General features: G+C 40.7%; 2 protein-coding genes and 1 non-coding gene across 5 annotated transcripts in view; 2 read left to right on the top strand and 1 right to left on the bottom strand.

Annotated features, from left to right (window-relative positions):
- Positions 1-1,112: 1,112 nt before the first annotated feature.
- Positions 1,113-5,002, top strand: RPL30 (ribosomal protein L30). Its single transcript, XM_048286709.1, has 5 exons — positions 1,113-1,181; positions 1,270-1,320; positions 2,214-2,359; positions 3,465-3,595; positions 4,840-5,002. Exons 2-5 carry the CDS (start codon positions 1,300-1,302, stop codon positions 4,887-4,889), a joined length of 348 nt encoding a protein of 115 aa, XP_048142666.1. The 5' UTR covers positions 1,113-1,181; positions 1,270-1,299; the 3' UTR covers positions 4,890-5,002.
- On the top strand, positions 4,471-4,605 carry LOC125317459. The gene has a single exon (XR_007200102.1). It is a non-coding gene; the product is annotated as a small nucleolar RNA SNORA72 (small nucleolar RNA).
- Positions 5,003-6,465: 1,463 nt separating the features above from the next.
- The window catches only part of MATN2 (matrilin 2), a 71,311-nt gene continuing 51,914 nt past the window's right edge, over positions 6,466-25,862 (bottom strand). For 2 of the 3 annotated variants that reach the window (XM_048286706.1, XM_048286705.1), the window contains exons 11-26: positions 25,612-25,734; positions 25,094-25,216; positions 24,879-25,001; positions 24,546-24,668; positions 21,345-21,467; positions 21,131-21,253; positions 20,915-21,037; positions 20,626-20,748; positions 20,041-20,163; positions 19,753-19,875; positions 17,412-17,825; positions 14,776-14,928; positions 10,680-10,751; positions 10,025-10,129; positions 9,690-9,785; positions 6,466-6,799 (exon numbers count right to left, since the gene is read on the bottom strand). In XM_048286706.1, the coding sequence (XP_048142663.1) occupies positions 6,747-6,799; positions 9,690-9,785; positions 10,025-10,129; positions 10,680-10,751; positions 14,776-14,928; positions 17,412-17,825; positions 19,753-19,875; positions 20,041-20,163; positions 20,626-20,748; positions 20,915-21,037; positions 21,131-21,253; positions 21,345-21,467; positions 24,546-24,668; positions 24,879-25,001; positions 25,094-25,216; positions 25,612-25,734 (2,123 nt within the window). In that variant the 3' untranslated portion in view covers positions 6,466-6,746. The remainder of the gene's footprint in view (positions 6,800-9,689; positions 9,786-10,024; positions 10,130-10,679; positions 10,752-14,775; positions 14,929-17,411; positions 17,826-19,752; positions 19,876-20,040; positions 20,164-20,625; positions 20,749-20,914; positions 21,038-21,130; positions 21,254-21,344; positions 21,468-24,545; positions 24,669-24,878; positions 25,002-25,093; positions 25,217-25,611; positions 25,735-25,862) is intronic. The other variant, XM_048286707.1, reaches the window with a different exon arrangement.

The raw sequence follows: 25,862 nt of genomic DNA, 5'->3' as shown, positions 1-25,862 counted from the left end.
ACTAGACACTGGGAGGAAGCTTTTTACTGTGAAGGTGGTGAAGACACTGGTACAGGTGCTGTGGATGCCCCCCAATCCCCGGGAGGTGTTCAAGGCCAGGTTGGATGGGGCTCTGAGCAATCTGGTCTAGCGGAAGATGGCACGGCAGCGGGGCTGGAACTAGATGAGCTTTAAGGCCCCTAGCAACCCAGGCTATTCTATGATTCCATAATGGGAGGCTCAGGCCGCTACGGCTCTTCCCTCATGAGCGCCTGAAACCTTCCGCTAGGCTGTGATGTGAAACACGCGTTCAAAGCCGCTCTGCTTTCGGGAGGGAGACGGCGGAGATGCGAAAAGGCAGAAACAGCCCCGCCCCTCAGCCGAGCCCGCGCCGCAGCCCAGCCCCGCCCCTCAGCCGAGCCCGCCCCGCAGCCGAGCCCGCCCCTCAGCCGAGCCCGCCCCTCAGCCGAGCCCCGCCCCGCAGCCGAGCCCGCCCCGCAGCCGAGCCCGCCCCTCAGCCGAGCCCCGCCCCTCAGCCGAGCCCGCCCCGCAGCCGAGCCCGCCCCTCAGCCGAGCCCGCCCCGCAGCCCAGCCCGCCCCGCAGCCGAGCCCCGCCCCGCAGCCGAGCCCCGCCCCGCAGCCCAGCCCGCCCCGCAGCCCAGCCCCGCCCCTCAGCCGAGCCCGCCCCTCAGCCGAGCCCGCCCCGCAGCCGAGCCCCGCCCCCCAGCCGAGCCCCGCCCCTCAGCCGAGCCCCGCCCCTCAGCCGAGCCCCGCCCCGCAGCCGAGCCCGCCCCTCAGCCGAGCCCCGCCCCGCAGCCCAGCCCCGCCCCGCAGCCGAGCCCCGCCCCGCAGCCCAGCCCCGCCCCGCAGCCGAGCCCGCCCCGCAGCCGAGCCCCGCCCACACACGCCAGGCCTCCTCCCTCGTTCAGCCAGGCCCCGCCCACATGCACACAGTGCCCGCCCCCGTTCAGCCAGGCCCCGCCCACATGCACACAGTGCCCGCCCCCGTTCAGCCAGGCCCCGCCCACATGCACACAGTGCCCGCCCCCGGTCAGCCAGGCCCCGCCCCGCCCCGCGGCCGACGTGGGCCGGGGCCGGGAGTGTGCGCGCGGCTCTCGCGAGAGCTGCTGTGGGGTTCGCGCGGTGCTTGCTGGGAGCTCGCTCCTTTCTGGCGGCCCGGCCATCTTGGCGGCGCGTCTGCGGTGAGCGGGGTCGGGCCGGGGGCGCGGGGGCCGCTGCGGGCGCTGCTGCCGGGTTCTGACCGCTCCCCTCCATCCCCCTGTGTTCCAGGTACCGCCCGACCCCGCGCGAGGCAGCAACATGGTGGCCGCGAAGAAGACGGTGAGTGAGAGCGGGGCCGCGCCGGGCGCACGTGGTGGCGGGGGGGTCCGGGCAGCGCCGTGGTGCGGTGGGGGGACCCCGGCGTGGCCTGGGTTGGAGGCCGGGGGTGCTGGGGGGCCCTTGGGCACAGCTCGTCGCGTCCCTCAGAGCTTGGATCGTGCCCTCCTGACACTGGCCGCGCCCCTCGGCCGCTTCCCGACGGGCTCGCTGTTCCCGGGTCTCTCCCGTGCGGTGTCCCGGGGTGCTTGCAGAGCCCCTGAGGTGGTGCCGCGTTCCTAGTGTGGGTGGAGTTCAGGTTTTGCCTTTCCTGCCATGTTCTGGCCTTTCTTTAGAGTGGCTCTGACAGATCTGGGTTTGTTGTTCAAAGGTGGTGGCGTCGTCCGTGCAAATGCGCCTAATCTGTTGTGAGCATCACGCTCACGTGTTGTAATATCAATTTAGTATTGTACAGAATCACTTCTTTCTGCTGCCCCGTATGACGTTGTCAGTGTGCACCCTGGGGAGAGACAGATTAAACCTGTCTTAGATTTGCAAGGCAGAAGTGGTATTTACTTGGCCTTGACCAACTGAGCTTGACAAGAGCCTGTCCGATATACGCAGATGTCACTGATTGATGTAGATAGCAGCAACAGTGCTTTGAGATGTATTTTCCTATTGTGAGAGATGGGGGTAAGAAAGAACTTTCTGAACTTGTGAAAACACAGTATCAACAACGCCCTTATCCATAAGCTTTCTTATACTCAAGTAACTGATTGGCTTTTCTTATTCCAGGTTTCAGATTATAGGGAGATTATGAAAAATGCATATATTTGAAATTTCTTTAATTTTTAATGTTCTCTATTGTTTTGAAAATTGTGAAGTAACACAATAATGCTTTTTTACTTCTTCTTCAGAAAAAGTCCCTGGAGTCCATCAACTCCAGGCTTCAACTGGTTATGAAAAGTGGCAAATATGTGCTTGGGTACAAACAGACCCTGAAAATGATTCGTCAGGGCAAGGCCAAGTTGGTCATCCTTGCCAACAACTGTCCTGCTTTGAGGTAAGCAGATGTGTGAGAAAATAATTCTAAAATGGGCTCTTTGTACAAATGCATTTTGTGCTTTATGCTAATTTCTCCAATGACTTAAAACAGAGGACTTTGCTGGCATATTCTAGAGTGCTCTGAAATAAAAGTGACAGGTAATTTGCTGTGTAATGATTTCATGTCTAGAAGTGTCAAAATGCTTGCTGGTATTTTTCTAGCTTTCTAATTCAAAGAGTTTGGACTAGATAAAGTACTGGAAGCTTTTCACACTTGATAGCATTCACTAAGGGTGTAATGAGGCTGAATTCCCATGTTTTTCCAAAGTAGTGTATTGGAAAATAATTTTACAGCTAGGAAAACTGATAATTTATTTAAAATATTTGAAGCACATAAAATTTGCTATTGAAGTTAGTTATAAATGTGGGGTCCTGGCCAGTGAAACTGTTTTTTTGAGAATGTAATCTCTACTAATACCATGACATTTTCCTCATTGAATATCTGGGCCCTTTCTGTTGTCAAGGGATATTGACAGGCTCAAGAAAATGTAAATGTGAAACCCAGAAATTAGATACTTGAGAAATAGTAGGACTGTTACAGTAGGCAGCAATCCCAAATATTAGTGGGGATCCCAAAAGCGCTTAGGAAACATTGACTGCTAGACTCTCCTAATGGAAGTCAGAAGAGAGGGCAGTATAGATGGACTTTTTGTTTTAAATTAAAATACACAGTTCCTTTCTCAGCTAGCAACAGCTGTATCTGTTCAGCATCTGGCCACCACTGGGCATCAACATTAACTCTCTTAGTTTATGCACTTTGGCACAGCTCCTATGGCCTTTCAGAGGTCTGCAAGTGCTGAAACTTTTTACCGTGTAGAAATGAGCCTGTGTAGGAGCAGCCTGAAGGGTTTGTTGTTACAAACCTTCAGCAGACGTCTGAGTAAAGGTTCCTGAGCCACAACCCCAGGGTGATTTTGCCTCGCAAGGAACAGATGTGTTTCTCTGGGTGGGAAGGAGAAGCATCTTAAGGTTTAAGTGTGGTAGGGGTTAAAGTTGCTCTCTCTGTATTGCAGTCAATCAGAATTGTTTGTGGGTACTGCTAACACCCAGTTTTTGGATTTCAGAAAATCAGAGATTGAGTACTACGCTATGCTTGCCAAGACTGGTGTCCATCATTATAGTGGGAACAACATTGAATTGGGCACAGCATGCGGAAAATACTACAGAGTGTGCACACTGGCCATCATCGACCCAGGTAATTCCCACCTACAGTGTAGGGACCAAATGAGGAGGTGTCTGTGGATCCTCCCTTCTCCTGTGAGTGGCAGCACTGAGCAAGGAATGAGTAGGAGTGATGACACATTTTACTGCCTTTTTCCATCAGGTTTAACACTTAATTATAATTTCCTCTGACCAAGATCCTGTTCTTCTTTTGTGAGTCTTAGGTTCTTAGAACCTGGAAGGACTGCTGCTTCTCTTTTATTGCTGAGCCCTGTGAGCATTTTGTCCACTTGTCAGTCTGTAGGGAGGTTTCTGTGTCTGAGAAGTAACTGTATGGGACCTGTTTCTGAACCCCTAAGCTAGGACATGAGCTTGCACAACATGCTGTTTACAACAGCCCTGTTTTACTGTTCTTAATCTAAGAAAAAGGATTATGACTTGTCCTGTTTCCCAGAATAATACATAGAAAAATAACCAATAGGCAGGTGAATAGTCATCAAGGGATGAAAATTATATTAAACACTTCATTTTAAAACTGTAAGTTTGTATGTAGTTACTGTGGTTTGGTAGCAGTCTTTGTCCCAGAGAGTTGCTCAGATTCCTTATATAGAATGCTAAGTAGGTGACTTCCCATCCTCTTTCCAGAATGTTTTAAGAGAAGAATCAATCCCATGTTCTGTTGACCAGAATGCATACAGATGGGTTTAATGATTTCTGTAATAACTTAAACCAAATAATAGCTGTTCCCTAAGTCACAATGATTTGAATTTCCTAGTTCTTCAGAAAACTTTATTTAGCTTGCTTGTATTCAACTAGTAGCTGTAAACTTAGTTTTCAAAATGTCACTTTAAGGTTTGGTTTTGGGTGGGGTGAGAGCTGCAAGTAAATCCTAATGCTCCGTATCTAACAATGCGAATATTCTCGCTGTCCTGATATTTCTGTGATCAGGGGAGGCTAGACATTCGCTATAGTAAAACTATGCATTGTGTCCTCCAGGACTAGATTGTTGTTCTAGTACTGGCTTGGTAAATGCTGGTGACAGGTGCATAATTACTGGAAAATACTCTATTTGGATTAGAAAAACACAGTTACAAGTATTTTTTTATCAATCCATCAAAATTACTTGCTTTTTTCCTAAGCAGGCTATCTGTTGCTTTTAAGTTGTTTTCTTTTTCTAGAATCACTGTGGTGGTTTTATGGGTGGGTTTTTTTCTTATTTTTATTCCTAAAATCATCTTTCTGTGGGACCTCTTTTAACTGTACATTTTTGTTTTACAGGTGACTCTGACATCATTAGAAGCATGCCAGAACAAACCAGTGAGAAGTAAATGCTGTAAAGGTGTTATTTCTACAATAAAACTGGTTACAGATCTCTTTTAAGAAAAATTTGTATTATACCTTTGTTGGTTTTAGGGAACAAACTTTAAGATTCATTACCGCTGCTGTGCTTCCTGTTCTGTTAAGAAATAACCTTCACGTGGCAAAATTTGCCTTTCATTCTGTAGGAGTTGTGGATCTTGAGAGGTAAGTGAAGGAAGGCTTGATCATGGCAAGTACGGTGCCAAATCCCAACTGGCTAGGGCTTCCTTTGTGTTTGCTTTTGGAGTGCTAATGCAAACACAAGGCATAATGTGAGGGACAGTAGCCAATTTGGGATGTTGGTGGGGGTTCCTAAGGGGTTTACTTAAATTAAAGTAATTCACACTATTTTTACGAAGTGAATCAAGTACTAATGTGCATTATTCCCTTTGTCTTTTCCTTCCAAGAGTACATATCTGTAAAAGGGCAAACAGGATATAGCTTCTAGATGTGTAGGTGTGTAACATACACTTTCAGTAAGATACCAATTAACTTCATAAAGCAGTTTTTAAATTAGTAGCCTTTTTTTTTTTTTTTTTTTAGTTTTCTGAAGATGCTGAAGACAGATAAGCTGGTGTTCTCGAGTCACAATTGCTGAGAGCATCAGTATCTTAAGAGATTTGTGCCTGTTCTGTGTGAGACCATGACTGCAGGATGTTCCTTATTACTAGGGATTGTTAAATGAAGTGCCAGTGCTTTTCTGACATGTGGTGAAAGAAACACCTCATGAAAATCAGAAGGTACCTGTAACCTCACAATTCCAAAGTACGAGGTACCTGTCAAAGCTTGCTGTTGGGTATCCATGCACGCTCATCAGCTTATCTGAGATCACTTAATCACTTCAGTTCTGTTGCAACTACTTCTGCTATAAAATGGATGAAGCTGTGTGTTGCCATTTGGAGATAGTCAAGAGGCAAACTCCAGTGTGTGTCAAAGCAAAAGAGGAAGTGCTGGTCTCTTTACCTATTAAACCACAAATCCAGATGAGTTGCAGCCAGGGGGAGGGAGTGAGACTTAAAGACACTTCAGTTGGCGACAATAGAAGCAATTTGCTGGGTTTGGTTGTGTTTTAGTGTTTGACAAACAGGTGTGCAGCTAGGTGAGTTGACCAAATAATGCTTTCAGAATTAATATATTACTTGCATTCAGGAAAGAGAATCTGAATACTGACCAAAGGACAGCAGGGAGAAGTTGGATAGTCTGGTCATGATAAGAAAAAGTTCTTGAAACCTCAGGTTGTGATGCCCTGATAATCCAGCAGACTTCCCACTTTAAACATTTACTTTCATCACAGTTTAAACACAGAATTTGTATTTTTACTTCCTCCTGATTTCAGTACTGATTTCAAACTCTTGTTTGAAGAATCCAAGTCAAGCCTAATGGCTGTGAATGCTGTCCCACTTGTTCTGTGTATTTATGTATACATAAAACTATATATATACACACAGACTGTGCTTAAAATACTAAGAGGGGAGGAGGGAAATACAGAAAAGAAAGCCAAATAAATTCATTCCCTAAAATTACTTCAAAACATGGAGGTTTCACTTCAAAAAATAACAGCATTTTATTATTTTGCATAGCTTATTTCAGTTGTTCTGCTTAATTAGAACTTTTGCTAGTTACTAAATTGTTTATATAAAATTTTCAACATTTCTTATTTGCTCAATGCAAGACAGAACACATGGTGTATAGATGCAAGGATCCAAAATATTCTTTTCAACTTCAGACACAAAGATTTGTTATTTTACTTTGAACCAGTTTACGAAAATAGCTCTGACAGGTCTGTATGTATAAATATACAGTGTAGCATACACTTAAAATTCTGATCAGTATTTTAGCCTGTTTTCCAAGTCTTCCATTCTCTTCGTCATTTCTTCCAGTAGATAAAAGTTAAGGAAAGAGAGCGACTGATAGGATGCACTAATAGAAAAAGTCAGCTGCCTGATTGCTATGGTCCATAAGCATTTTCTTGTTTCTCCTCTGACTCCCAGTAGTTTCTTACATGATATTCCTCTGTATTTTGTTATGATTTGATGAGCTGAGTTGAGAAAGCTGTGTGAAGCCCCATTCCTTAACAGGCATATCTTAACATGGAGTTCAGACTGCAGCTTATTAAAAAGGCTGGTTCTGAAAATGGATTGCTTTTCTCTCTTTTACAGGGAAGATTAATATTTACCTAGTTAATGCTGTTTAAAAAATGTTTCACTTAATCACAGGGAAAACTGCATATAACTAACAGTAGATTATAAAACTATGGGGCTCTGAGACCCCAGTAAGAAGTCTGTCTGCTCCTCATGATCTGCTTCTGCCCACATTTGTGATGGTGGTTTCCAGACAAATGTGGAATAGAATGCAACAAATTCCATGGCATCTAGGGCTGGTTCCATTTCCAGTAAGAAGCTGTAGCAAAGCAAAGTAGTGTACAGCATCCCTTTCCTGATCAGCACTCCCAGTTGGCAGGAATTCTGTCTGCTGCAGGAAGAGGTTGGACCAATAGCATTTACTTCAGCATCTCTCTCCGAGTGCCATGGAAAGGCTGCAGCCAGGGGAAGCTGAGAGGAAGAGGAGGCCTGTCATCAAGGGAAAACTGAAGGCACTGAGATCTACCTCAGAAGGATGAATTTGCTGCATCCCATTCTTTGCTTGTTTGACTAGGGTCTTGATTTCAACATCTTAAGGTCTTACATAAGGGAAGATAGAGAACTGGGCATATAAATTGGGATCTTGGCATGTTGCTGTTAGGAATTTTTTGGGGCAGACAGGCAAACTGGCCTCTTGAGTTTGGCCAGAACAGCCACATGTACTATGTCCCCCCACTGACAGCAGGAGAATCTCTTGCTAGTAAGAGTGGGTATCCTGCTTCTGTGGGTGTCCAGTCTGCCTGGACATGGGGTTTGGTAATTTCTCATCTGTCTGCTGCAGCAAGGATTACTCTGTGCATAGGAGCACCATGTGAACTGCATTCTCTTCAACAACTGTATTTCTCAAGTGTTCACAGAGGCAAAGTTCAAGCAGTGAAACTGCATTCAACCACTGATAGAAGTTAATGTGGTTGGACACAAAACAGTTTGGACTGGTCCCTCTAAATTTGTATTGTGTAACTGGAGCTACTTTTGTAGCCAGTTCTTGGTCCCCCACCTCTCAGATATCTGGATGAGGGGTCTGCAGTTATCAAGAACTAATGTATCATCTCCCACTTGAGCTGCTCTTGAAATAAGGCAGAGAAATGATGTTTCTAATAAAGAGGAAACTGGATGGTTCATACTCTGTTCAAAGCAGTGCCTGCACAGCGCTCTGAGAAAGTGCTTAGCACTGTTCCTATCAGAATTCCTAGTCTCTGGCTCAGTGTTGACAGGTTTTCATCACCTTGAGTCCTTGGAGTAGAAATCACAGGGTTGCCTGGTCAAATGGTAAAGCAAAAAACCACATGTTGATAAGCTGCTAAGCTTAGCAACTAAATTCTTTGATTCTGAGTAAGCCCAGAGTTCCTCATAGCCCAGCTGCAGGAGATTACAGTAAAGTGCTTCTCCTGAAGGGGCAAGAATTGGTCTCTTTTCTTGTTGCCATGCAGGTTGGAACTCTGTCATGCAACACTTAAGGGTGTGGGAAATTACCTAGAATTTTTTCTCTGAAGTTGTCTGGAGAAGTCCTGTCAGAGAAGTATGTATGTTGATGAGAATTTGAAACGCCTAGCAATAACCTTACATGACAGCTTTCTCCTCCTTTATGAAATCTGCTTTGCATGGAGTAATTTAATCAAGTTAGAACATAATTCTTTAAAGTGTCTACCAAAGGATTCACTTGGGAAGGTGAGAGAGGCTGGCTGCTGCAGGGAAGGTCTGAACTGGTAGGCAATGTATCTGCATCAGGTTACCAGCCACCAGGGCTCTGCTTGCCTTACTCTGGACAGACTGTTCACAGGTACCTCGGTCTGAAGCTGTGCTTGTCTAGGAAGCACACAGCTACGAGCTGTTGACATCACTGCACTCTTCTGTACAGATAATGAGGGCTTACTGCTCTCGTACAGTTACAGAACTCGGGTAGAAGATGGGATGTCGTACTATTTATTTGATCAGAAGCAGCTTTCATGAAGAAAACAGGAATTTGCTGCATAAATACTGCATGATAAGTTGTATTGCCAGTTTGCTGCTGTTGTTTCCTGAGATGTGGTGGATGTTACAGGTAGTGTAAAGGCTGCTGTACTAACATCTCCCTTGAAAAAAACAGACTAACTGGGGGGCAGAAGCTACTGATTTGCACTTTGTTAAGTTTTATCTGCATTTCTTTTAATGCAAAATCAACCAAACCTGAGTACTCTTGATTTTCTCTTCATCTGGAGTATGGTTATAAATGATTCACTGCATCTGGTGCCTTACCAAGTAGTTCAGAAGGGAAACATCTTCTGTACTCTGACACCTGTAGCCAGTAAATGCTATTTCAGTACCATCTGAAGAAGTAACTCAAAGCAAAGTGTGTTAGTCTTGAATTTGACCAGCCCTTTCTTTGCTGTCCCTGAATGTGTTTTACTGTTAGGGGTTATTAAAATTCAAGATCCTTATTAATATTTTGCTCCCTTCTATGAAGCAGAAGCAGATTAAAAGTCTTAAAGGCCTTGCTTCTTGGAAACTATCTGTTATGCAGTTTAGATTTTCATTACAATGAACTCATTTTAGCTATGGACACAGTTTAGACGATGCAAAAAAATTTAGTTTGTTTTAACCTGTCTTTCTTATCTTACATGTAAAAAGCCAGTTACTCAGAAAGGATATATCGCTGGGTGAGTTTTCTTACTTCACTGGTTGCATAGTTCTGGAATGTCACAAGGTTTTCACATTTGCACTGGTCGTTATCTTTTGAAGCTTTTGCTGAAAAACAGAAACACTTAGGCATAGGCTAAATGCTGAACAAATTGAATAGGAATGGGGAGGAAATGACAAGGAATTATAAATGCAGAGCAGGTTTAATACAGCTTCCTGTTCTCAAAACAGGTCGACATCCAAAGGGTGAGGCAGATTCTGTCAGTACTGGAAAACAGTACACAATGTGTAGTCCCATATATTCAAAGAACAGTCTGGATTATTCTAAACAAAGGTAACACAATTACCTGTTGTTGAGTGAATGTGACTGTCTTCAAAAAGATACTTGTGGTGTACTGCAAGATGTGGACAGTCAATGACATCTGTGATGGCTATTGTGGTTGATTCAGGTCCTGCAGGAAACCCCCCAAAAGTCTAAAAATCAAACCCACTAAATTATAATTTTATTTTGTTTTCTACTCACATGCAGAGTTCTCCTTAATTAGTAAATAATCTCACTAATTGCAGTGAGGATCATTCAAGGAAAGGACTAGGGATACAGAAATGTGAAGGAACCAAGCTGTTAGGCTGTATTTACTGTATACGTGATTTAAGTTGTGGGTTGCAGAACTGAAAGGGAATTGTGAAGGTTTCTGTGAGAAACAGAAGTGATTGAAAGCTAAACATGCTTAAAGTGTCAAGCACAGTGTTGAACTACAAGGTTTCCCATGAAGCATTTCATTTGGATGGTGTAAGAAGCATGCAGCCATGCTTTTGTTACAGTGAATCTCTGTTCTTTGTGCTGCAGAAAGGAGGGTGACTGGGAGGGGTGAGGAGACAGGAACGTGGGAGGAACCACTTTGGCTGAATCATGAGGGTTCTCTACAGAAGGCAGCATGAAGAGGCAACTTAGCAGTGACTGGGGAGACAGCAGGACAGGACACTTGAGTTAAAACAGCCAACCTGAAGGCTGTGGACCAGTCTTACGAAGCCTCCCAGATGATGCATCCTGCTGGTGAGGTGACTCTTTCAAGGCTGGTAGATAGAAATTGCCAAAGGAAATGATATCACAAAAGGAGCAATAAAAATATTCACATTCTGTAGAAATGGAGATGTTTCTTGCCAGTAACTTGGTGTTTGTCTCTCATAACACATGGAGAATGCCTCATACCTGTGCAATTTAGAAGAGGTCCGGTGTTGATGGAAACTCCAGGACTTGCCCTTCAACTCAGACTATCAGAGGAACTCTTCCAAAACCAGAAGTGATTATTTAATAATAGTGAAGCAATCTGAAATGACAGCAATCTACTTTGTGTCCTATAGTGAAAATTCTTTCATGTTTCATTATAATCCATCATCCTTTGGGATGAACTGAATAAGAATAAGAACTGCTTGGAGAAAAAGAAGAAAACTGAAGAAACTTTTTCTATGATCAGAAACCTTGATCAGGGATTTGGGAGTTTCTAGATGAGAAGTGTGCAGTAGAGTCTATTTGATACACTACAGTTTTAAGCAAAAATATACATTTCTAATTCATGAAGCACCGCCTTTAAAAGGTAAGGATTTATTTCAGAGTCCACCCCCCGATCTTTTTAGTCAAGAGATTGAGAAGAAACAACCAACTGTTTGATTTGAGGTAGAACGTCAGTCGTTGTGTGCCCTGCCCCTTTCTTGCCGCCAGAGGGCAGTGTGGGGGCAGCTTCGGTTCCTTAGGAATGGGTCTTTTACTAGGAAATGAACACCTTCGACTGACTGGAGCCCTTCATGGCCCAGATAAGCTGAAGAGGAGGTATTTAACAACTGCACGACTTGACCGATGGTGCAGGGTGGATGGAGCATCTAGGACACGCTCCCTGCTCTGGAACCCAGAGCTCTTTCCCTGAAAGTGAATGCATGAGGGTAGAAGGTGACAGTGCAAACTCTCCTGATATTGCATGAATATGCAGCAGGGAGATGGAAGATGCTTCTGTGACATCCAGGTTTGCTATAACTATTAGGATGGCTGCTGGTTTACTCAGTTTTGATAGATGCATAATAATATACAGCTGTGCTAAGTTGCACTGGGAAGGAGATGAGGCTCTCTTGAGTGGAGGTTGGAATTAGTGAGCATGAATATCAGGGAAAAACAGATGAGTGGTTGAATAAGACCAGAGATCAGGCAGCAGAACTACAATCTTTATCTGTATATAGATACAGATATATATATCTCAGTCTGCATGGGAACCAGCTGCTGGAAGGAACTCAGATTTTGGATGAGAGTTCAGGGCAGAGAGGTGTGGGATGAGATCACAAGGGAATGAAACAAACTAGAAGTGGAGTCTAGCTGAAGGATGATCAGGTGGGAACATGGATGGTGAAGATTTCTGTTGTAGGAGAGATGAAACAGGTAAGATGAATCTTGAGTGTTTGACCCTGGGTAATGACTTGCTCTAGAAGTTGTTCAGGAGCTGCAAGCTAATGAGGGGGTTGTTTAGGAAGGGCAGAGGAACTGACCTGAAATGTTTGAGCTTTGGACACATGGCAGATATGGACAGAAAGTTAGGGACAGAAAAAAACAGAGACGCACTGGTAGAGGTGTGGCAGGAGGTCTCCAGTATAGGGTGGGAATTGGGCATTTCAGAAACTGCTCTTCAGGCTTCAGAAGCTGGTGTTGGGGCTCTAAGATTTGTAATCTCATTGCCTCTGTGCAGCTGAATAAACACACAAGTGGTGACAGAGACTGATCACCCTGAATCCCTTGGTGTAGTCAGTGCAATGAATAAATTTGTTCGGGAACAATGCTGAAGTTGGATGTTCGTTTTTAGTGTTCTGTTTCATAACAAAACACAAGTAATTTGTTAGAAGGAGCCTGTGAGAAAGTGTCATCAAAAGCAGTGTCTGAATATTTGCTGAACTGATAACAATCTGCAATTTGGAAGGAAAACAGAATGTTAACCAGCTGGCTGCTGAGTACTGTCATCTGATCAGGGCTGGGGTCTTGTGACAAAAATAGTATATGACCATGTAATTAAAAGCTCCCATAATGCACATGCTCAGAACAGGGGTGAAGCTGCAATCATATTGAGTGCATATTATGTATGACATTGCCAGAGCCTCGTTAGTGCTTCCAGTCAGATGAGAAATTAACATTAACCAAGGCAATGAATGGGAGCCTTCCGACTGAATTCCTCTTAATAAGAGGCAAGAGAGAAAAAACCCCTCCTTTTTTTGCCTTTACTACTAGTCATCAAGAATAATTAATAGTAATCAACAGCTATTCTACAAGGCAGATGCTTTCTTGCAGAATGAAAGAAAAAGGCCTTACCCCCAAAAAAACATTTGGAGGGCTCCTGCTTTAGTTGGAAACATGCATTACATCCACAGCTGGGACTAAGGATGAGAGGCTTTGTCAGTGGAGTCCATGAGGTTCACAGGATCTCCCACTGTCCTCACAGGCTGGAGCATCAGAAGACCTCAGCTAAGGATGAAGGCTGGAGTAAATATAAAGGTTACTGCTATTGCAAAGGAAGAGAAAAATTGGGCTGTAGACAACAGAAGGTATAAAAAAAAAAAACAACTTTCAGATTGTGTAACAGGTTTGGAGGCAGAATTTCCAGTGGAGTGAGTTGATGAGTAATAGGCAGTCCTGGAGTGTCCAGAAAAACAAGGCTTTGTCAGTCCTCAGTTGACAGGTGTGAGGCATTCACTGCCTGTTGTTGAGAGAGGGGGAGGACAGTGCTGCCCAGTTACCAGCGGTGTAAACAAGAAACTGCCACAGAGGGGCAGGATTTACTTATTTTTTCATGTTGTAAATAATGTAGTTAAAAGGAAAAAAAAAATGGTGATTTCTAACCACTGTTGTGGGTACCTGAAGGATGCATTTCCATCGCTGAGCTCTGGGGTTTGCTAATCAGCGAGAATTATTATACTGGGGTTTGCTAATGAGTGAGAATTATTGTTCTGGCTGCCGGATAGTTTTGGCTTTGGCATCTCCAAAAGCTTTTAAGATGACATGCTGTCATCAGAAGATTATCTGCCTGATAAGGTTAATTGAACTGACTTGGTTTTATGTTATCATAGTATTAATTATTTCAGAAAGATGAAACTAGGACTTCTTAGGACTGAAAGACAAAGAGTATGCAAGAAGAAGCTAAGAAACATCCTCAAAGTCTTTTACAGATTCTTCTTTGAGATCTGTATAAAGAAATGTCCTGCAGCTAATTTTATATAGTAATGTTAAAGAAGAAAAAAGAGCAAAACCTGTTTGCATTTAATTCCGAGAAAAACAACCAGATAAAAGCTAGTGAAAGTTAAATAATCTTGCACAATTCTAGTCCCATGACTAACATCATTCCATGTGTTGTTTCTGAATTTTGCTTCAGGTACCAGTTTGAATGTACAAAAACTACTGAGTCTTGGGAATGTGTGAGTGGCAGAGATATGCTGTTCTCTCTCTGGCTGAATAGCTTTCATCCCATCTCAAATTCCCCCTTCCCCTTGCAAAACTTCATCTGGGAATGTTTATATACAAGCTGTTTGCTCCAGAGTGAAGAAGGGTGCTTTCTGAAAAAAACCTTCCACATTTGTGTAGCAAAACTCAGAGCTTATGCATAACTGAAATCCACTCTTTGTAGGTGTGAATATATGTTCAATGAACTATTTTTCATTTTCTATAACTACACACAACAGCTCTTGATGATTTATTTTGCTGTGGTTTAGGTTTTTGCTGTTGGTCTTGGGAATTTTTTTTTATTCTCATTAAGGTATTACAAATCCCTGCTTATTTTCCCACATTCCTAATGAAATAGATCACGTTTATTTGGTGGAGTGGGGTTCACTGCGTGGCTAACTTAACTGTAGAAACAGAAAAGAGAAGGAGCAATTGATTCTTCTAGGCATAGAATTGTACATCTTATGCAACCTTTATGAAAATAAAGGGAAGATAATCACTAATACATTTACCCACTGATGGATTAATGGTATATATCCTTCACATATTAAAGGGCAGAAAAATCCAAAAAGCAAAACACCTGTAAACATTCAGTTCTCGTCTATCTCAAGGGATATGGAATTTTGTTACCTGCACAGATTTGAGCTCTTAGCTCTTCACTTATGTCCTCCAGAGCTGTGAAATCCTCAGCATAGAAGAGATGTTTATATGATGGCTCAGAAGCAATTTCCAGCAGTTCTTCCTCAATTGCTTTTCCTATTCCAATGGCATAGATGATTATACCTAGATTCAAAAGAAATTGCACATATTTATTATTCAGCAGTTCTAATTCTAAGCACTTGTTAATCCATGAAAGGAAAATATGAGAGAAAGGGAGACCACAAGAAATGCATATTCTATGTAACTTCAAAATAAGTGAAGAGGCTTAATATGCTTTAATTACTCGTTGTTTGCTGTAATTACACTATAACACAGTTTTTGTGTTAAAGAGATGACACTTGCCTGGCCACTACTGATAGTAAATGGTCCCAGAAGGAGTATTACAATCCAAGAGAATCGCACAGCTCAGCCTCACAATTGCACTGCAAGTCCCTGGTTTGTGTGTGTCTGTAGGGTCTATGCAATGCAGCAAATTACTGGGCTGATGGGAACACCTGCCACATATTAGCAGATGGGGCAGAATCTTGAAAGATGGCAGTAATTTTTCAGAAAAATGCTTAAGTGTTTCATTGAAATCCTTAGAGCACATTGAGACTCAATTCTTGCTCTCTAAGGGGCACTAACAGGCTGGAAGGCCCACTCAAGAGGGTAAGAATAGGAAAACAAACAATTTGTGGGGCTAGGAAAGAAAGAGCCTTACAACAGGGATGCTCAGGACAAGTATTTCCACAGCAGAGGTGCTAGGGAGAAGGTAAGTGAGGATGTGTAGTTTTCTTAACCCTGGAAGCCAGAAGAAGGAAGTGGTTCAGAGCCCTCTCACCAGATAGATTTTAAACAAGCAATAACTACAAAGCAGAAATCTTCAATAACTTCTTTTTCAGCAGTTATTTTTTTATGCTCATGAGCATATGATCTAACATTTCTCTTTACATCAGTTCTGGCTTAGAAAGTGTCCACTACTAGTACTGATTTTGTGATTCATAATACAGCTATGAGGTTCACAGGTCTTTTATACAATTCAAGAGAAGAAGATGCCTTCTCTGGTTGGTTTCAGATAAAACTTGGGATGAGGAGGTTTGATATCTTTATTTAACATAGGGTAATAGCTGCTGCACACTCACTCAGTCACAACTTTTAACCTTTTTGCTGAAGAATCATGGGCCTGATAATATTACAAAATACACATTTAACAAGTTTTTAACTTTTAACATAAATATCTCCTTACTTTTCTTCATGAATCTGCCTACCATTGCACTTTAGCCAGGAAAGGAAAATGTTCAACAGAAGCTGATTCAATGTAATGAATGCACCAGTCAATGCTGAAGTTTGTTGCTATTTAAAGACTTGGGGATATCAGTGATAAAGTCAAGGTCCATTTCATATTGAGCTTTACTCTATCAGCTATGCTGCAATTACACAGGGGATGAGTTTGGCTTGTAGCATTGCAGAGCCAGTGTAAGCAGTCCAGAGCTGAGGTTTCATTCAGCAAATAAGAAAGCTGGCTTGTACTTCGTTCCTACTTCTGTAAATCCTCCATGCAATTTCAAACATCCCACTAGTAAGCCTCTAAATGTTTTTGGGGTTTTTTAAGTTATTTTAAAACCCACTTTATCTTTCATTGTAATGACACTCTTGTTAGCACATGCCCTTCTCATATCCTTGGATGTTTTTCCCATTTCTCCTTACAGAGAGGTATTGGTCCTAAATAATGCTCTACTAATCATGTAACAAATTCTGATTGATAGGTCATATCAATAAAATGAGCACAGAAAAAAAGATGTGCAGAATCTTTTAAAGTCTGGCTATTTTCTCTGTGTTGTGGCCCATCAGCCATGGTTCTTAAAGCAGTTTCTAATAAAATTTTAAAAAAAAATTTTGCGAAGAAGAAGGGGATAGTTTATTTTCTTGACAAGTTTTGAAAATTTTCAGTTGACTCGGCTAAACAGATGAAAAGTTTCTGATTTGTGGTACAGGTGTCCTAGAGGATGGATTTCTGCCCAAACATATTAGAAATTAAAAATCACCAGTTTTCAGTCACATTTCAGCATATAGGCATGTAGAAACAGTAGGATAGACAGCACTACAGCTATATTCTTTCAAAAAGAGTCATCTTCCTTCCAGAACACCATTAGCACTATAAAACTGGTTAAAAGTAAAGAATATACCCTGTAAACAAAAATATAGCCAATTATTACCCTAGTATTTCTCACAAGAATAGATTTCTGTATTTTGAAGAGACAGCTTAGGGTTTCTTTTATTGTTTTCCTAAAATTTTTGATGAAGTTCCCAGGTCTCTGTATCAAATGTCTACCCTTAGTGGATACGTTCAGGGCACTCAGGGCATGCCAGGTGGGTGGCACCACTACCTCTGGTGAGACATTCCCTATGGGTCCTGCTCTAGGGATGATGCACATCCACAAGGGCAGCAAAGGCCCTTGTGAACACAGAGGTCTGATGTGCAGGACAGTGGTCACTGTACTGGCCAGACTGCTGTGGCAAACACTCTCTCGATTAGCACACACCATAGCACATCCAAACTGTTACTACATCTTATTTCTAACAATTTTTGCCTTTTAGAATGAGACACCAAAAACATCTCCACTTACCACGTTGCTTTGCTCTGGTAGCCCACTCAGAGACCTCATCCTGGGCTCGTCCATCCGTAAACACAATGGAGATTCGAGGGACATTTGCTGAAAATGGTCTTGCTCCTTCTGTTTCTGTGAAGCTTCTCTCACACATTTGCCTCAGCGCCAGTCCTGTCATGGAACCTCGACCCATGTATTTCATTTGTGACACAGCTTTCTTCATGTCTTTGGCTGAGCTGAACTGCTTTAATGTAAACTCTGTACGAACCTCAGTGGAATACTGAAGCAAACCAACTCGAGCAGCTTTGGGTGAAATCTCAAGTGTATCCAAGATTCCTGAGACAAATTGTTTTACACTTTCAAAATTATCCTCTCCAAGACTTTTTGATCCATCAATCACAAACACCAGGTCAACTGGGCCTTCAGTGCATCCTGTGAAATGAGCAGCAGAGTGTTCAGATCAAGAAAAAACTCCACTAAGCTGGGAAAGGGATCCAGATACCCTGGAAAAAGCTCAGAGATCGTCTAAAGTACCCTGATCCTGGCTCATCCTACTGTGCCAGTGCGTCTGAAGATGTTGTGTACAGGCTGTATCAAAAGCTAAGAGTGTGCCTGTGACTGAGAATTTAACAAAAATATCATCACAGTGAATATTTACTGAGATTTTTCTGCTTTGCAGAATACTACAACTTTTAAAAATGCAGCAACAATCAGTAGATGTTAGGAATTACTCTTAAGTGGAGAGAACTGAAGAACATAGCTAGCATATAGACACAGTTGTCAGAATTTTCTTCCAGGGATAAGCCCATATACTAACTTTGCATTTGTCAAATTTGTCAGCACTGAGAGACACGGAAGAGAATCACTGAAGCTGCATTTGTGTTGCAGGAGTTATAAAATAGTTAAAAAACTAATTATTGAGAGAATCAGAATTGGCTAGATAAGGGGTTTTTTGCTTGTAACTGTCTACCAATTTTGTAATTAGAAGGCTTATGTATTGCTGCAATTAACCTTTTCCAGTTTACCCATTAGAGCTGGGAGTTTGTCAGAAGAATTTGTATTTCCCATACTTTTTGGCAAATGCACATGCAAAAATCAAAGCAGTTTCTAGGCACTGGGCATCAGTAATGAGGTTAGGGAATTTAGAGATTGGAGAATGCCTTCCTAGCTGCAGACTGCTTCTGCCAGGTTGTTTTGGTTTGGTTTTTTTTTTATGCTGGAAAGCAATTGCCTTCAGCAGGCAAATATTAGTGTGCTTTGTGCGAAGGCTAGCTGTAGAGATACTCAGCTCCTATTGGATCAATGTAGTTTCCAGAAGAATATGCCACCCTAAGGAATGTAAGATTTGCTTCTTAGTCTGGACCAAATAAACTTTGACCTCCACTCATCTCTGATCTTTGTACAGGAAGAATGCTGTAAGCACTACACAAAAGAGAACTGTGCAGCAGAAATTACTCTGCAGAAATTACTGGAGATGTTTTTTACCAAGCCACTATACGAATAAGGGATTTTCAGCTTTACAGCCTGGACTTTTCTTCTTACAAAATATCTATTTTAAAACTGTTCAAGAATTCCTTTCTGCAGTCTGCTGAGAAAAAGACACCTCACATGTACTAAGGTGATGAAAATGCAATGAATATACATATCACAACCACCTCAATACTACTGCGTAAGTCAAGAAAGGGCAGCAGTTCATGGTGCATGGTGTTTGTTAGGATTGAGAACAGTGAGAACTTGTTACCGTTCTTTTGGTAATCACAGTCTCCTCAACTAAGGCATCCATTTTTAGCAGAATAAATGTTTTTACTCAGTTCCAGTAGAATTTCTCCTCCAAGTATTAAGAGATTATGAGATAAATGCATGTCATGTTGAAAGATAAGCAAATAGAATTAATGATATTTTAAGATAAAAGATCCACAGTATATGAACCTGATTAAAATGCACATTCCTTGATAATAAGATTCCCCTTTGGCTTTCTCCTGATGTTTCAAAAGAATTATTATTTTACTCAACACTGTGCCAAAACAACTCTTCCAATTTGATAGATTTTTGTTTAGGAGGGCATCAAGTTAATGGTTTGAGACATTTTCTGCCACACACATATGCTCTTAGCTTTCAAATATTATATCATGTTTGAAATAAGAAGTTGCAGCAGTATTCGAAGCCAGTTGCATGGGGCTTGGAGACACCTGGTCTAGTAGAAGGTGTTCTTGCCCACAGCAGGGAGATGGAACTAGATGATCTTCAATAAGGTTCATTCCAACGTTAACCATTCTATGATTCTATAATTTTTTGGAAGTGAAGTAAATTAATTTTAGAAATCAAAGAAACAAATGTGTTCTAAATAAAATGTACTTACTTCTGCATGTTTTCTGATCCTCTTTTAGTACATATCCCTCCTGGCATTTGCAGATATAGGAATCATCATTATTAACACAAGCATATTCACAGCCGTGGTCAACTGATTTGCAGACATCTTTATCTAGGAAAAATTGAAGTATTTATCTGTATTCTATTTAACATTTTATAAATTCAAAGACTCCAAACATGATATCTGAAGAACAGATGACAAAGGAGTATGAGATCTTTGCTTATTTATGTAGCAGTGCCAGAGAAGAGTGGCTGGCAGACATGATGAGTTACTTACATCGACATGTCTTCCCATCTCGTCGCAGAACAAAGCCCTCATGGCACTGACAGCTGTATGAGTTGTTATTATTAATGCACATATGTTCGCAGCCATGCTCAATGGATTTACACAGGTCTTTATCTGAGAATTGTTAAGAGAATTCCCTTATTAGACCATTTTTCAAATACAAAACTGTCATGAACAAGCCTTGAGTGAAATTAGTCTGTTATTTCTTTTAAGACTCAAAAACGTATTCCCCATGAAAGTTTCAGCTACTCCTGGATGTTTTCCTGTCTTGCCTCAATATAAATCCCTTGTGGCACTGATACATGTATGAATCGCCAGTTGGAACACAGACATGTTCACAACCATGGGTGACTGTTTTGCAGACATTTTAAACTTGGAATAATGAAAATTGTATTTAGCACAGTTAGCTAAGTAAATAACTTTTACTAAATATAAAAAATTTGGCAATAGTTCTTCATGAAGGAGCTCACTTACATGAAGCTGATTCTATAATAAAGACACAAATAACACACTACTGTTGTGTAGTGTGTTTCATTAACAGATCAGGAAGTACAAACCAAAGATTAAATAACTTACTCCTGCAAGTTTTTCCATCTTCTCTCAGTACGAAGTCTTCATGACACTTGCAGACATAGGAATCATCAGTATTAACACAAATATGTTCACAGCCATGGTCAACCAAGTTGCAAGCATCTTTATCTGAGAAGAGTGGACAGGGTTTGTGAGGTGAGGCTTGTTAGGGAGACATGGTATCATTTTAAGAAGCCCAAATAGTTGGAAGTCACAAACATACACATGTGTACTTGCACCCACAACACTTGAAAGCCTCAAATAAAATCATACTTTTATAGCTCAGGTTACTCACATCTACATGTCTTTCCATCTTCCTTCAGTATGAATTTTTCACGACACTGGCAGATGTAGGAATCTCCAGTATTCACACAAACTTGTTCACAGCCATGGTCAACTGAGTTGCAAATGTCCTTGTCTGCAAACAGGAGAGTTGGCAGTCAGCACACATCAGCAGAGGCCTTCATTATTATATGTGTAATTCATCCAATCAAGTTCTTGTGCTACTTACTTCTGCAGGTTTTCCCATCTTCTCTCAGTAGGAACCCATCATGGCATTTGCAGGTATATGAATCACCAGAATTAACACAAACATGTTCACAGCCATGGTTGACTGATTTGCAAAAATCTTTATCTAAAAACAGATGACAGCTTTTGCTGGTTAGTGCACTTCTACAGAAGCATGAGCTGCAGATAAGTATGTTGATAAGTATCAGACTACTTACTTTTGCAAGTTTTTCCATCTTCTCTTAGCAGGAATCCCTCTTGGCACTTACAAACAAATGAATCACCGGCACTAGCACACACATGTTCACAGCCATGGCTGACTGATTTGCAAATATCCTTGCCTAGGAACAGTTAGATAATATTTATGTGGCTTGCTAGTTAAACTTTTTTTTCATAAATGCAATGACTGGGGGGTTAATCCTACAAGCAAAAAAAGATGGAAGCTTGTAACTGAAAGCAAATCTCTGGCTAGTTAAATGGTGGACATCCTATCTTACATTGCATATGAATTCTTTATCATCTGACCAGAACTTCATGGTTTGGATGACCTCCAACTGAAAATAAACCATTTTAGGATTAATCTGACTAGATTAAGGAGGAGGAGGACTTTACATTAAGAGCACTAAGAGTGAAAGGAGGGAATAATTTAGTACAGTCATTTAGCACAAATTCATGCTGGTAAAAACAAAACTAAAAAAACCACCACAGGACATGATTTAACCATTGTCTTAAAATCCTTATATCAGTGCCAAGAGTCTACATAAACAAAACCTGAAAGACTAGGAAGTACTTATTTAAGATGACAAATAAAATCTAACTGGATTGCTGAAAATTTATGCGAGGACTTTGTATGACTGCAATGTTAAACCAGTTGGTTAAAACCTCTTCAAAAAGGACAGATGGAGAGAAAGTGCAGAAGAAAGTGGAGCAATCTATCAGCATTCCCTTTTTCTTCTTTATGCAGCACAAAAGAAAATATCAGTTCCTAAGGGAGAACTACCTTTACACAAAAAGTGGAAGAGTCCTGACAGCCAAGTTCAACTTGACTCTTGAGGCTTATATTTTTACAAGAACTTCAATCTGAGCCAAATTTCATGGGGATCTCCTGCTACCAAAACAAAAATTCCAAAAACTACTACGTAAGACAATTTTTTAACTCAAAAATAATTATATTTAAGATGTGGCAATCTAAACTAGATCCCGTCATAGTGGATAAAAGAGAAATTATAATGTAAATAAAAATCAGCATCTGCTTATACACAGCTGTGTACAACTTGGACATACTTGTTTATAAACAGAATCAAATACCCACCTTCTATTGCTTCAGAAGGATGAATTTTGCATAGCTGAAAGCAAATATGAGCCAGACGATTTTGGGATGGGGGGGGGGGGGGGGAGAATAATAATAATAATAAAAAGCATCAATGATTGCACTATTTAAGGTTATTTTACTAGACACCCCCCAAAAATGTAGTCTCACAATCTAAAAAGAATGCCAGGGTAGTTAAAAATTTAGAAATTGAAGTTGAAAACAGCTATAAGATTTGAAAAATGACTGAAAGAAAGAAACATTCACAGTATTTACTGAATGTGAAAATATTAGGAATTTGAAAACACTGAAATAATAAGAAAAAGGACAAGGGAGTACATAGCCAACTAAATAAAGGGTAGTATGAATATATTATTTAAATACTTTTAGGAACAAAAAGCATTCAAACAATGTATTATTAATTAATAGACAGAAAGATAGAGTTGCCAATCTCAATGCAGAAATATAAAAAATTCTAGTGTATTCAGATCTGACGATATAAAATAGGTTACTGATGATTCTGTTGGAGTGAAGAGTTTCACACTGTGTGAAGTAGGTCACACAGCACCTACTGAACACACACATACACACACACACACACACATACACACACACATATTCTTGAATCGGTAACTCCAGATAACTTGCAGCAGAGAGTTGTAAAAGAGGTTTCTGAAGGATGTCTTGGATGCTTAGTGTTAATTTTCAGTAACTCCTAGAACTCTGAGGAAGCCCCAAAACACTGAGCTATCTCCATTCCCAGTGTATGCACACACACTGAAAATAGTACTATGGTTCCAGTGTTTCAAATATGAGTAGCTCACTGTAAGCCTGTCAGCTTGACGTTGATCTGCACTAAAATAATGTAATAGATAATGTGGAACTTGAGTCAGAGTAAAATCAAAGGAAGAGGACTAACATCAGTCAGCTTGGTGTTACAGAAAAATAAATCCTGGAAAATTATATAAATATCTTAATTGATGATGAGGTTGGTTCTTAAAGCTTATGCTATTCATACAGTGGAACATTCAGAAAGGCAGCAGTCTTGGTATTTATTTTGATTAAGGAAACAGACTACAACATTATATTGGTTAACACTGGCTAGAAAGGTCCTCACAACCAATTGCAAATGGGCGACTATCAAGTAGCTTTCTTTCTAAGAATTTGCCTTGCTCCTCTACTACTTAATATTTTTATGGACAGCCCAGGATAAAACACAAAATAACCAAAGTTTGTAGATTACTCCGCTTTTGAGAGAATGGCAAATAAAGATAAAGCAGCTGCTGACAGAAGGTAACATGAATCTTTTTGAGTAACAGCAAATCATATATATTTTAAAATAGCCAGAATTAAGGATATACATTTAGAAACAAAAAATGAAGGCTGTACTTACAGGACATGGGACACCTGTAATACTGAGAATCTTAAACAACTTTTGATCATGGTAGATAACTAACTGAACACAAGTGCTAGCAGAATATTTTGGTCAGAGACTATCTTTTGTCAAAAAAAAAAAGATTAAACAAAAGATAAATGATTTAAAAAAAAGATAGGTACATTCAAATAAGAATTAGATGGGTTATTATTCCTCTGCCCTGGACCCTGCTATGTCTTCTCTTAGAAGACTTTCTTTCACTGCGGTGCACCCACAAGGACGCTGATAAATAGCAGAGGTTTAGGGGAGCAAGATTTATAAAAAGATTAGAAAACATAAAAAGCCTGAAGGAGTTTCATTTGCTTATCATTTGCAAAAGAACATGCTAAGAGGTTAAGGAACAAGTTAAGTCATGATCTGCATGAATATAGACAGAAGAACACAGTGGTAATTAGAACTTCAACCCATTACAGTAAAATGCAGCAACATCCTATGCTCAAGATTAAAACTTAACATTCATAATTTGGAAATGAAGTTCACATTTTAAAACCTACATTCAAACCTTAAAATTGGCTGATTTTTCTGAAATGTAGCTTTAGTTCAAACAATACTTAATTCATATTTAAGTCTTGTGATCTATAGAGAAAAATATTCCATTCTGGCCACTATGAATCAGTAAATAATATTCTAACAAGACAGAAATTAAATTCCTTCTTTCATCAGTAAACTACTTACTTCGGCATGTTTTCCCATCTTGCCTTAGTACAAATCCATCATGGCATTGGCAAGTGTATGAATCATTGTTATTAACACAAAGATGTTCACAGCCATGACTGACTGATTTGCAGATGTCCTTATCTAGAAATAATCAGATTTTATTTACTACAGTTTGATGAATCAGAACATTTCCAAAACTTTAAAGACTAACAGTAGTAATCTCCTAGTAAATAAAGAATTTATTCTCCTTTTTGTAGGCAAAATCTCCTATAAGAAGAACTGCCTCTAAATAATATGTTTCTTCTGTAGGTGTCTAAATATAAAAAATATAGTAACATTAAAATAACTTACTTTTGCATGTTTTCTTATCATCTCTTAATACAAAACCCTCATAGCACTGGCAAATGTATGAACTATCAGTATTCACACAAATATGCTCACAGCCATGGTCAACAGAATTGCAAACATCTTTATCTGTTAAAAAAAATAAGGTTGCCATATTTAAAATACATCTACAAATTCACAGATTATAAAGAAAATCTTCTACTAAAGAGAAGGATACTTACTTCTACATGTTCTTCCATCTTCCCTTAGTGCAAAGCCCTCATAACACCGGCAGATGTAGGACTCATCAGCATTAACACAAACATGTTCACAGCCATGGTGAACTGAACTGCAAATGTCTTTGTCTGAGAACAGTTGACGATATTTGGTTAAAGCACATCTACAGTAAATGTATCATGCAGGGAGAAGTAACAGCTTTCATTAGGTCTACTGATACCACTGGAATAAATTCCACGTAATATTTTAGGCAGCAAACACTTAACTCTTGATACCTGAAAATTTCTGAGTATTTTCTGTTTCCAGTCTGTCAGCTGATCTATTAAAATATGCTATTTTTGTCCACAGAGTCTCTCACAAACATTTGGTAGGTCTAAATGTATAAAAATATAAATGCTACTCCTATATTATACATATGAGGACTACTCCTTTATTATGACAGTAAACTGTTGCATTTGTTTGAATGCTTCTCAGATATACATACGGTAGATAAAATTCTGTGAGTAATTCTCAGAGTACTTACTTCTGCATGTTTTCCCATCTTCTCTCAGAAGAAAACCCTCATGACACTTGCAAACATACGAGTCATCTTCATTAACACAAATATGCTCACAGCCATGGCTGACTGATTTGCAGATGTCCTGTCCTGGGAATGATTGATATAAATGTAGGTTTTGAATGAAAATATGTTAAAGAAATGTAGCTATCAAAAGGCAGTTTGTTGCTTCTTTTCCACTAAGAAGTGAAAAATACCCCTTTCCTTCCTTGCCTGCT

This window comes from Corvus hawaiiensis, chromosome 26 (assembly GCF_020740725.1).
Source record: "Corvus hawaiiensis isolate bCorHaw1 chromosome 26, bCorHaw1.pri.cur, whole genome shotgun sequence".
Lineage (NCBI taxonomy): Eukaryota > Metazoa > Chordata > Aves > Passeriformes > Corvidae > Corvus > Corvus hawaiiensis.
The sequence above is the reverse complement of the archived record's forward strand: the minus strand, read 5'-3'. Positions and strand labels throughout refer to the sequence as shown.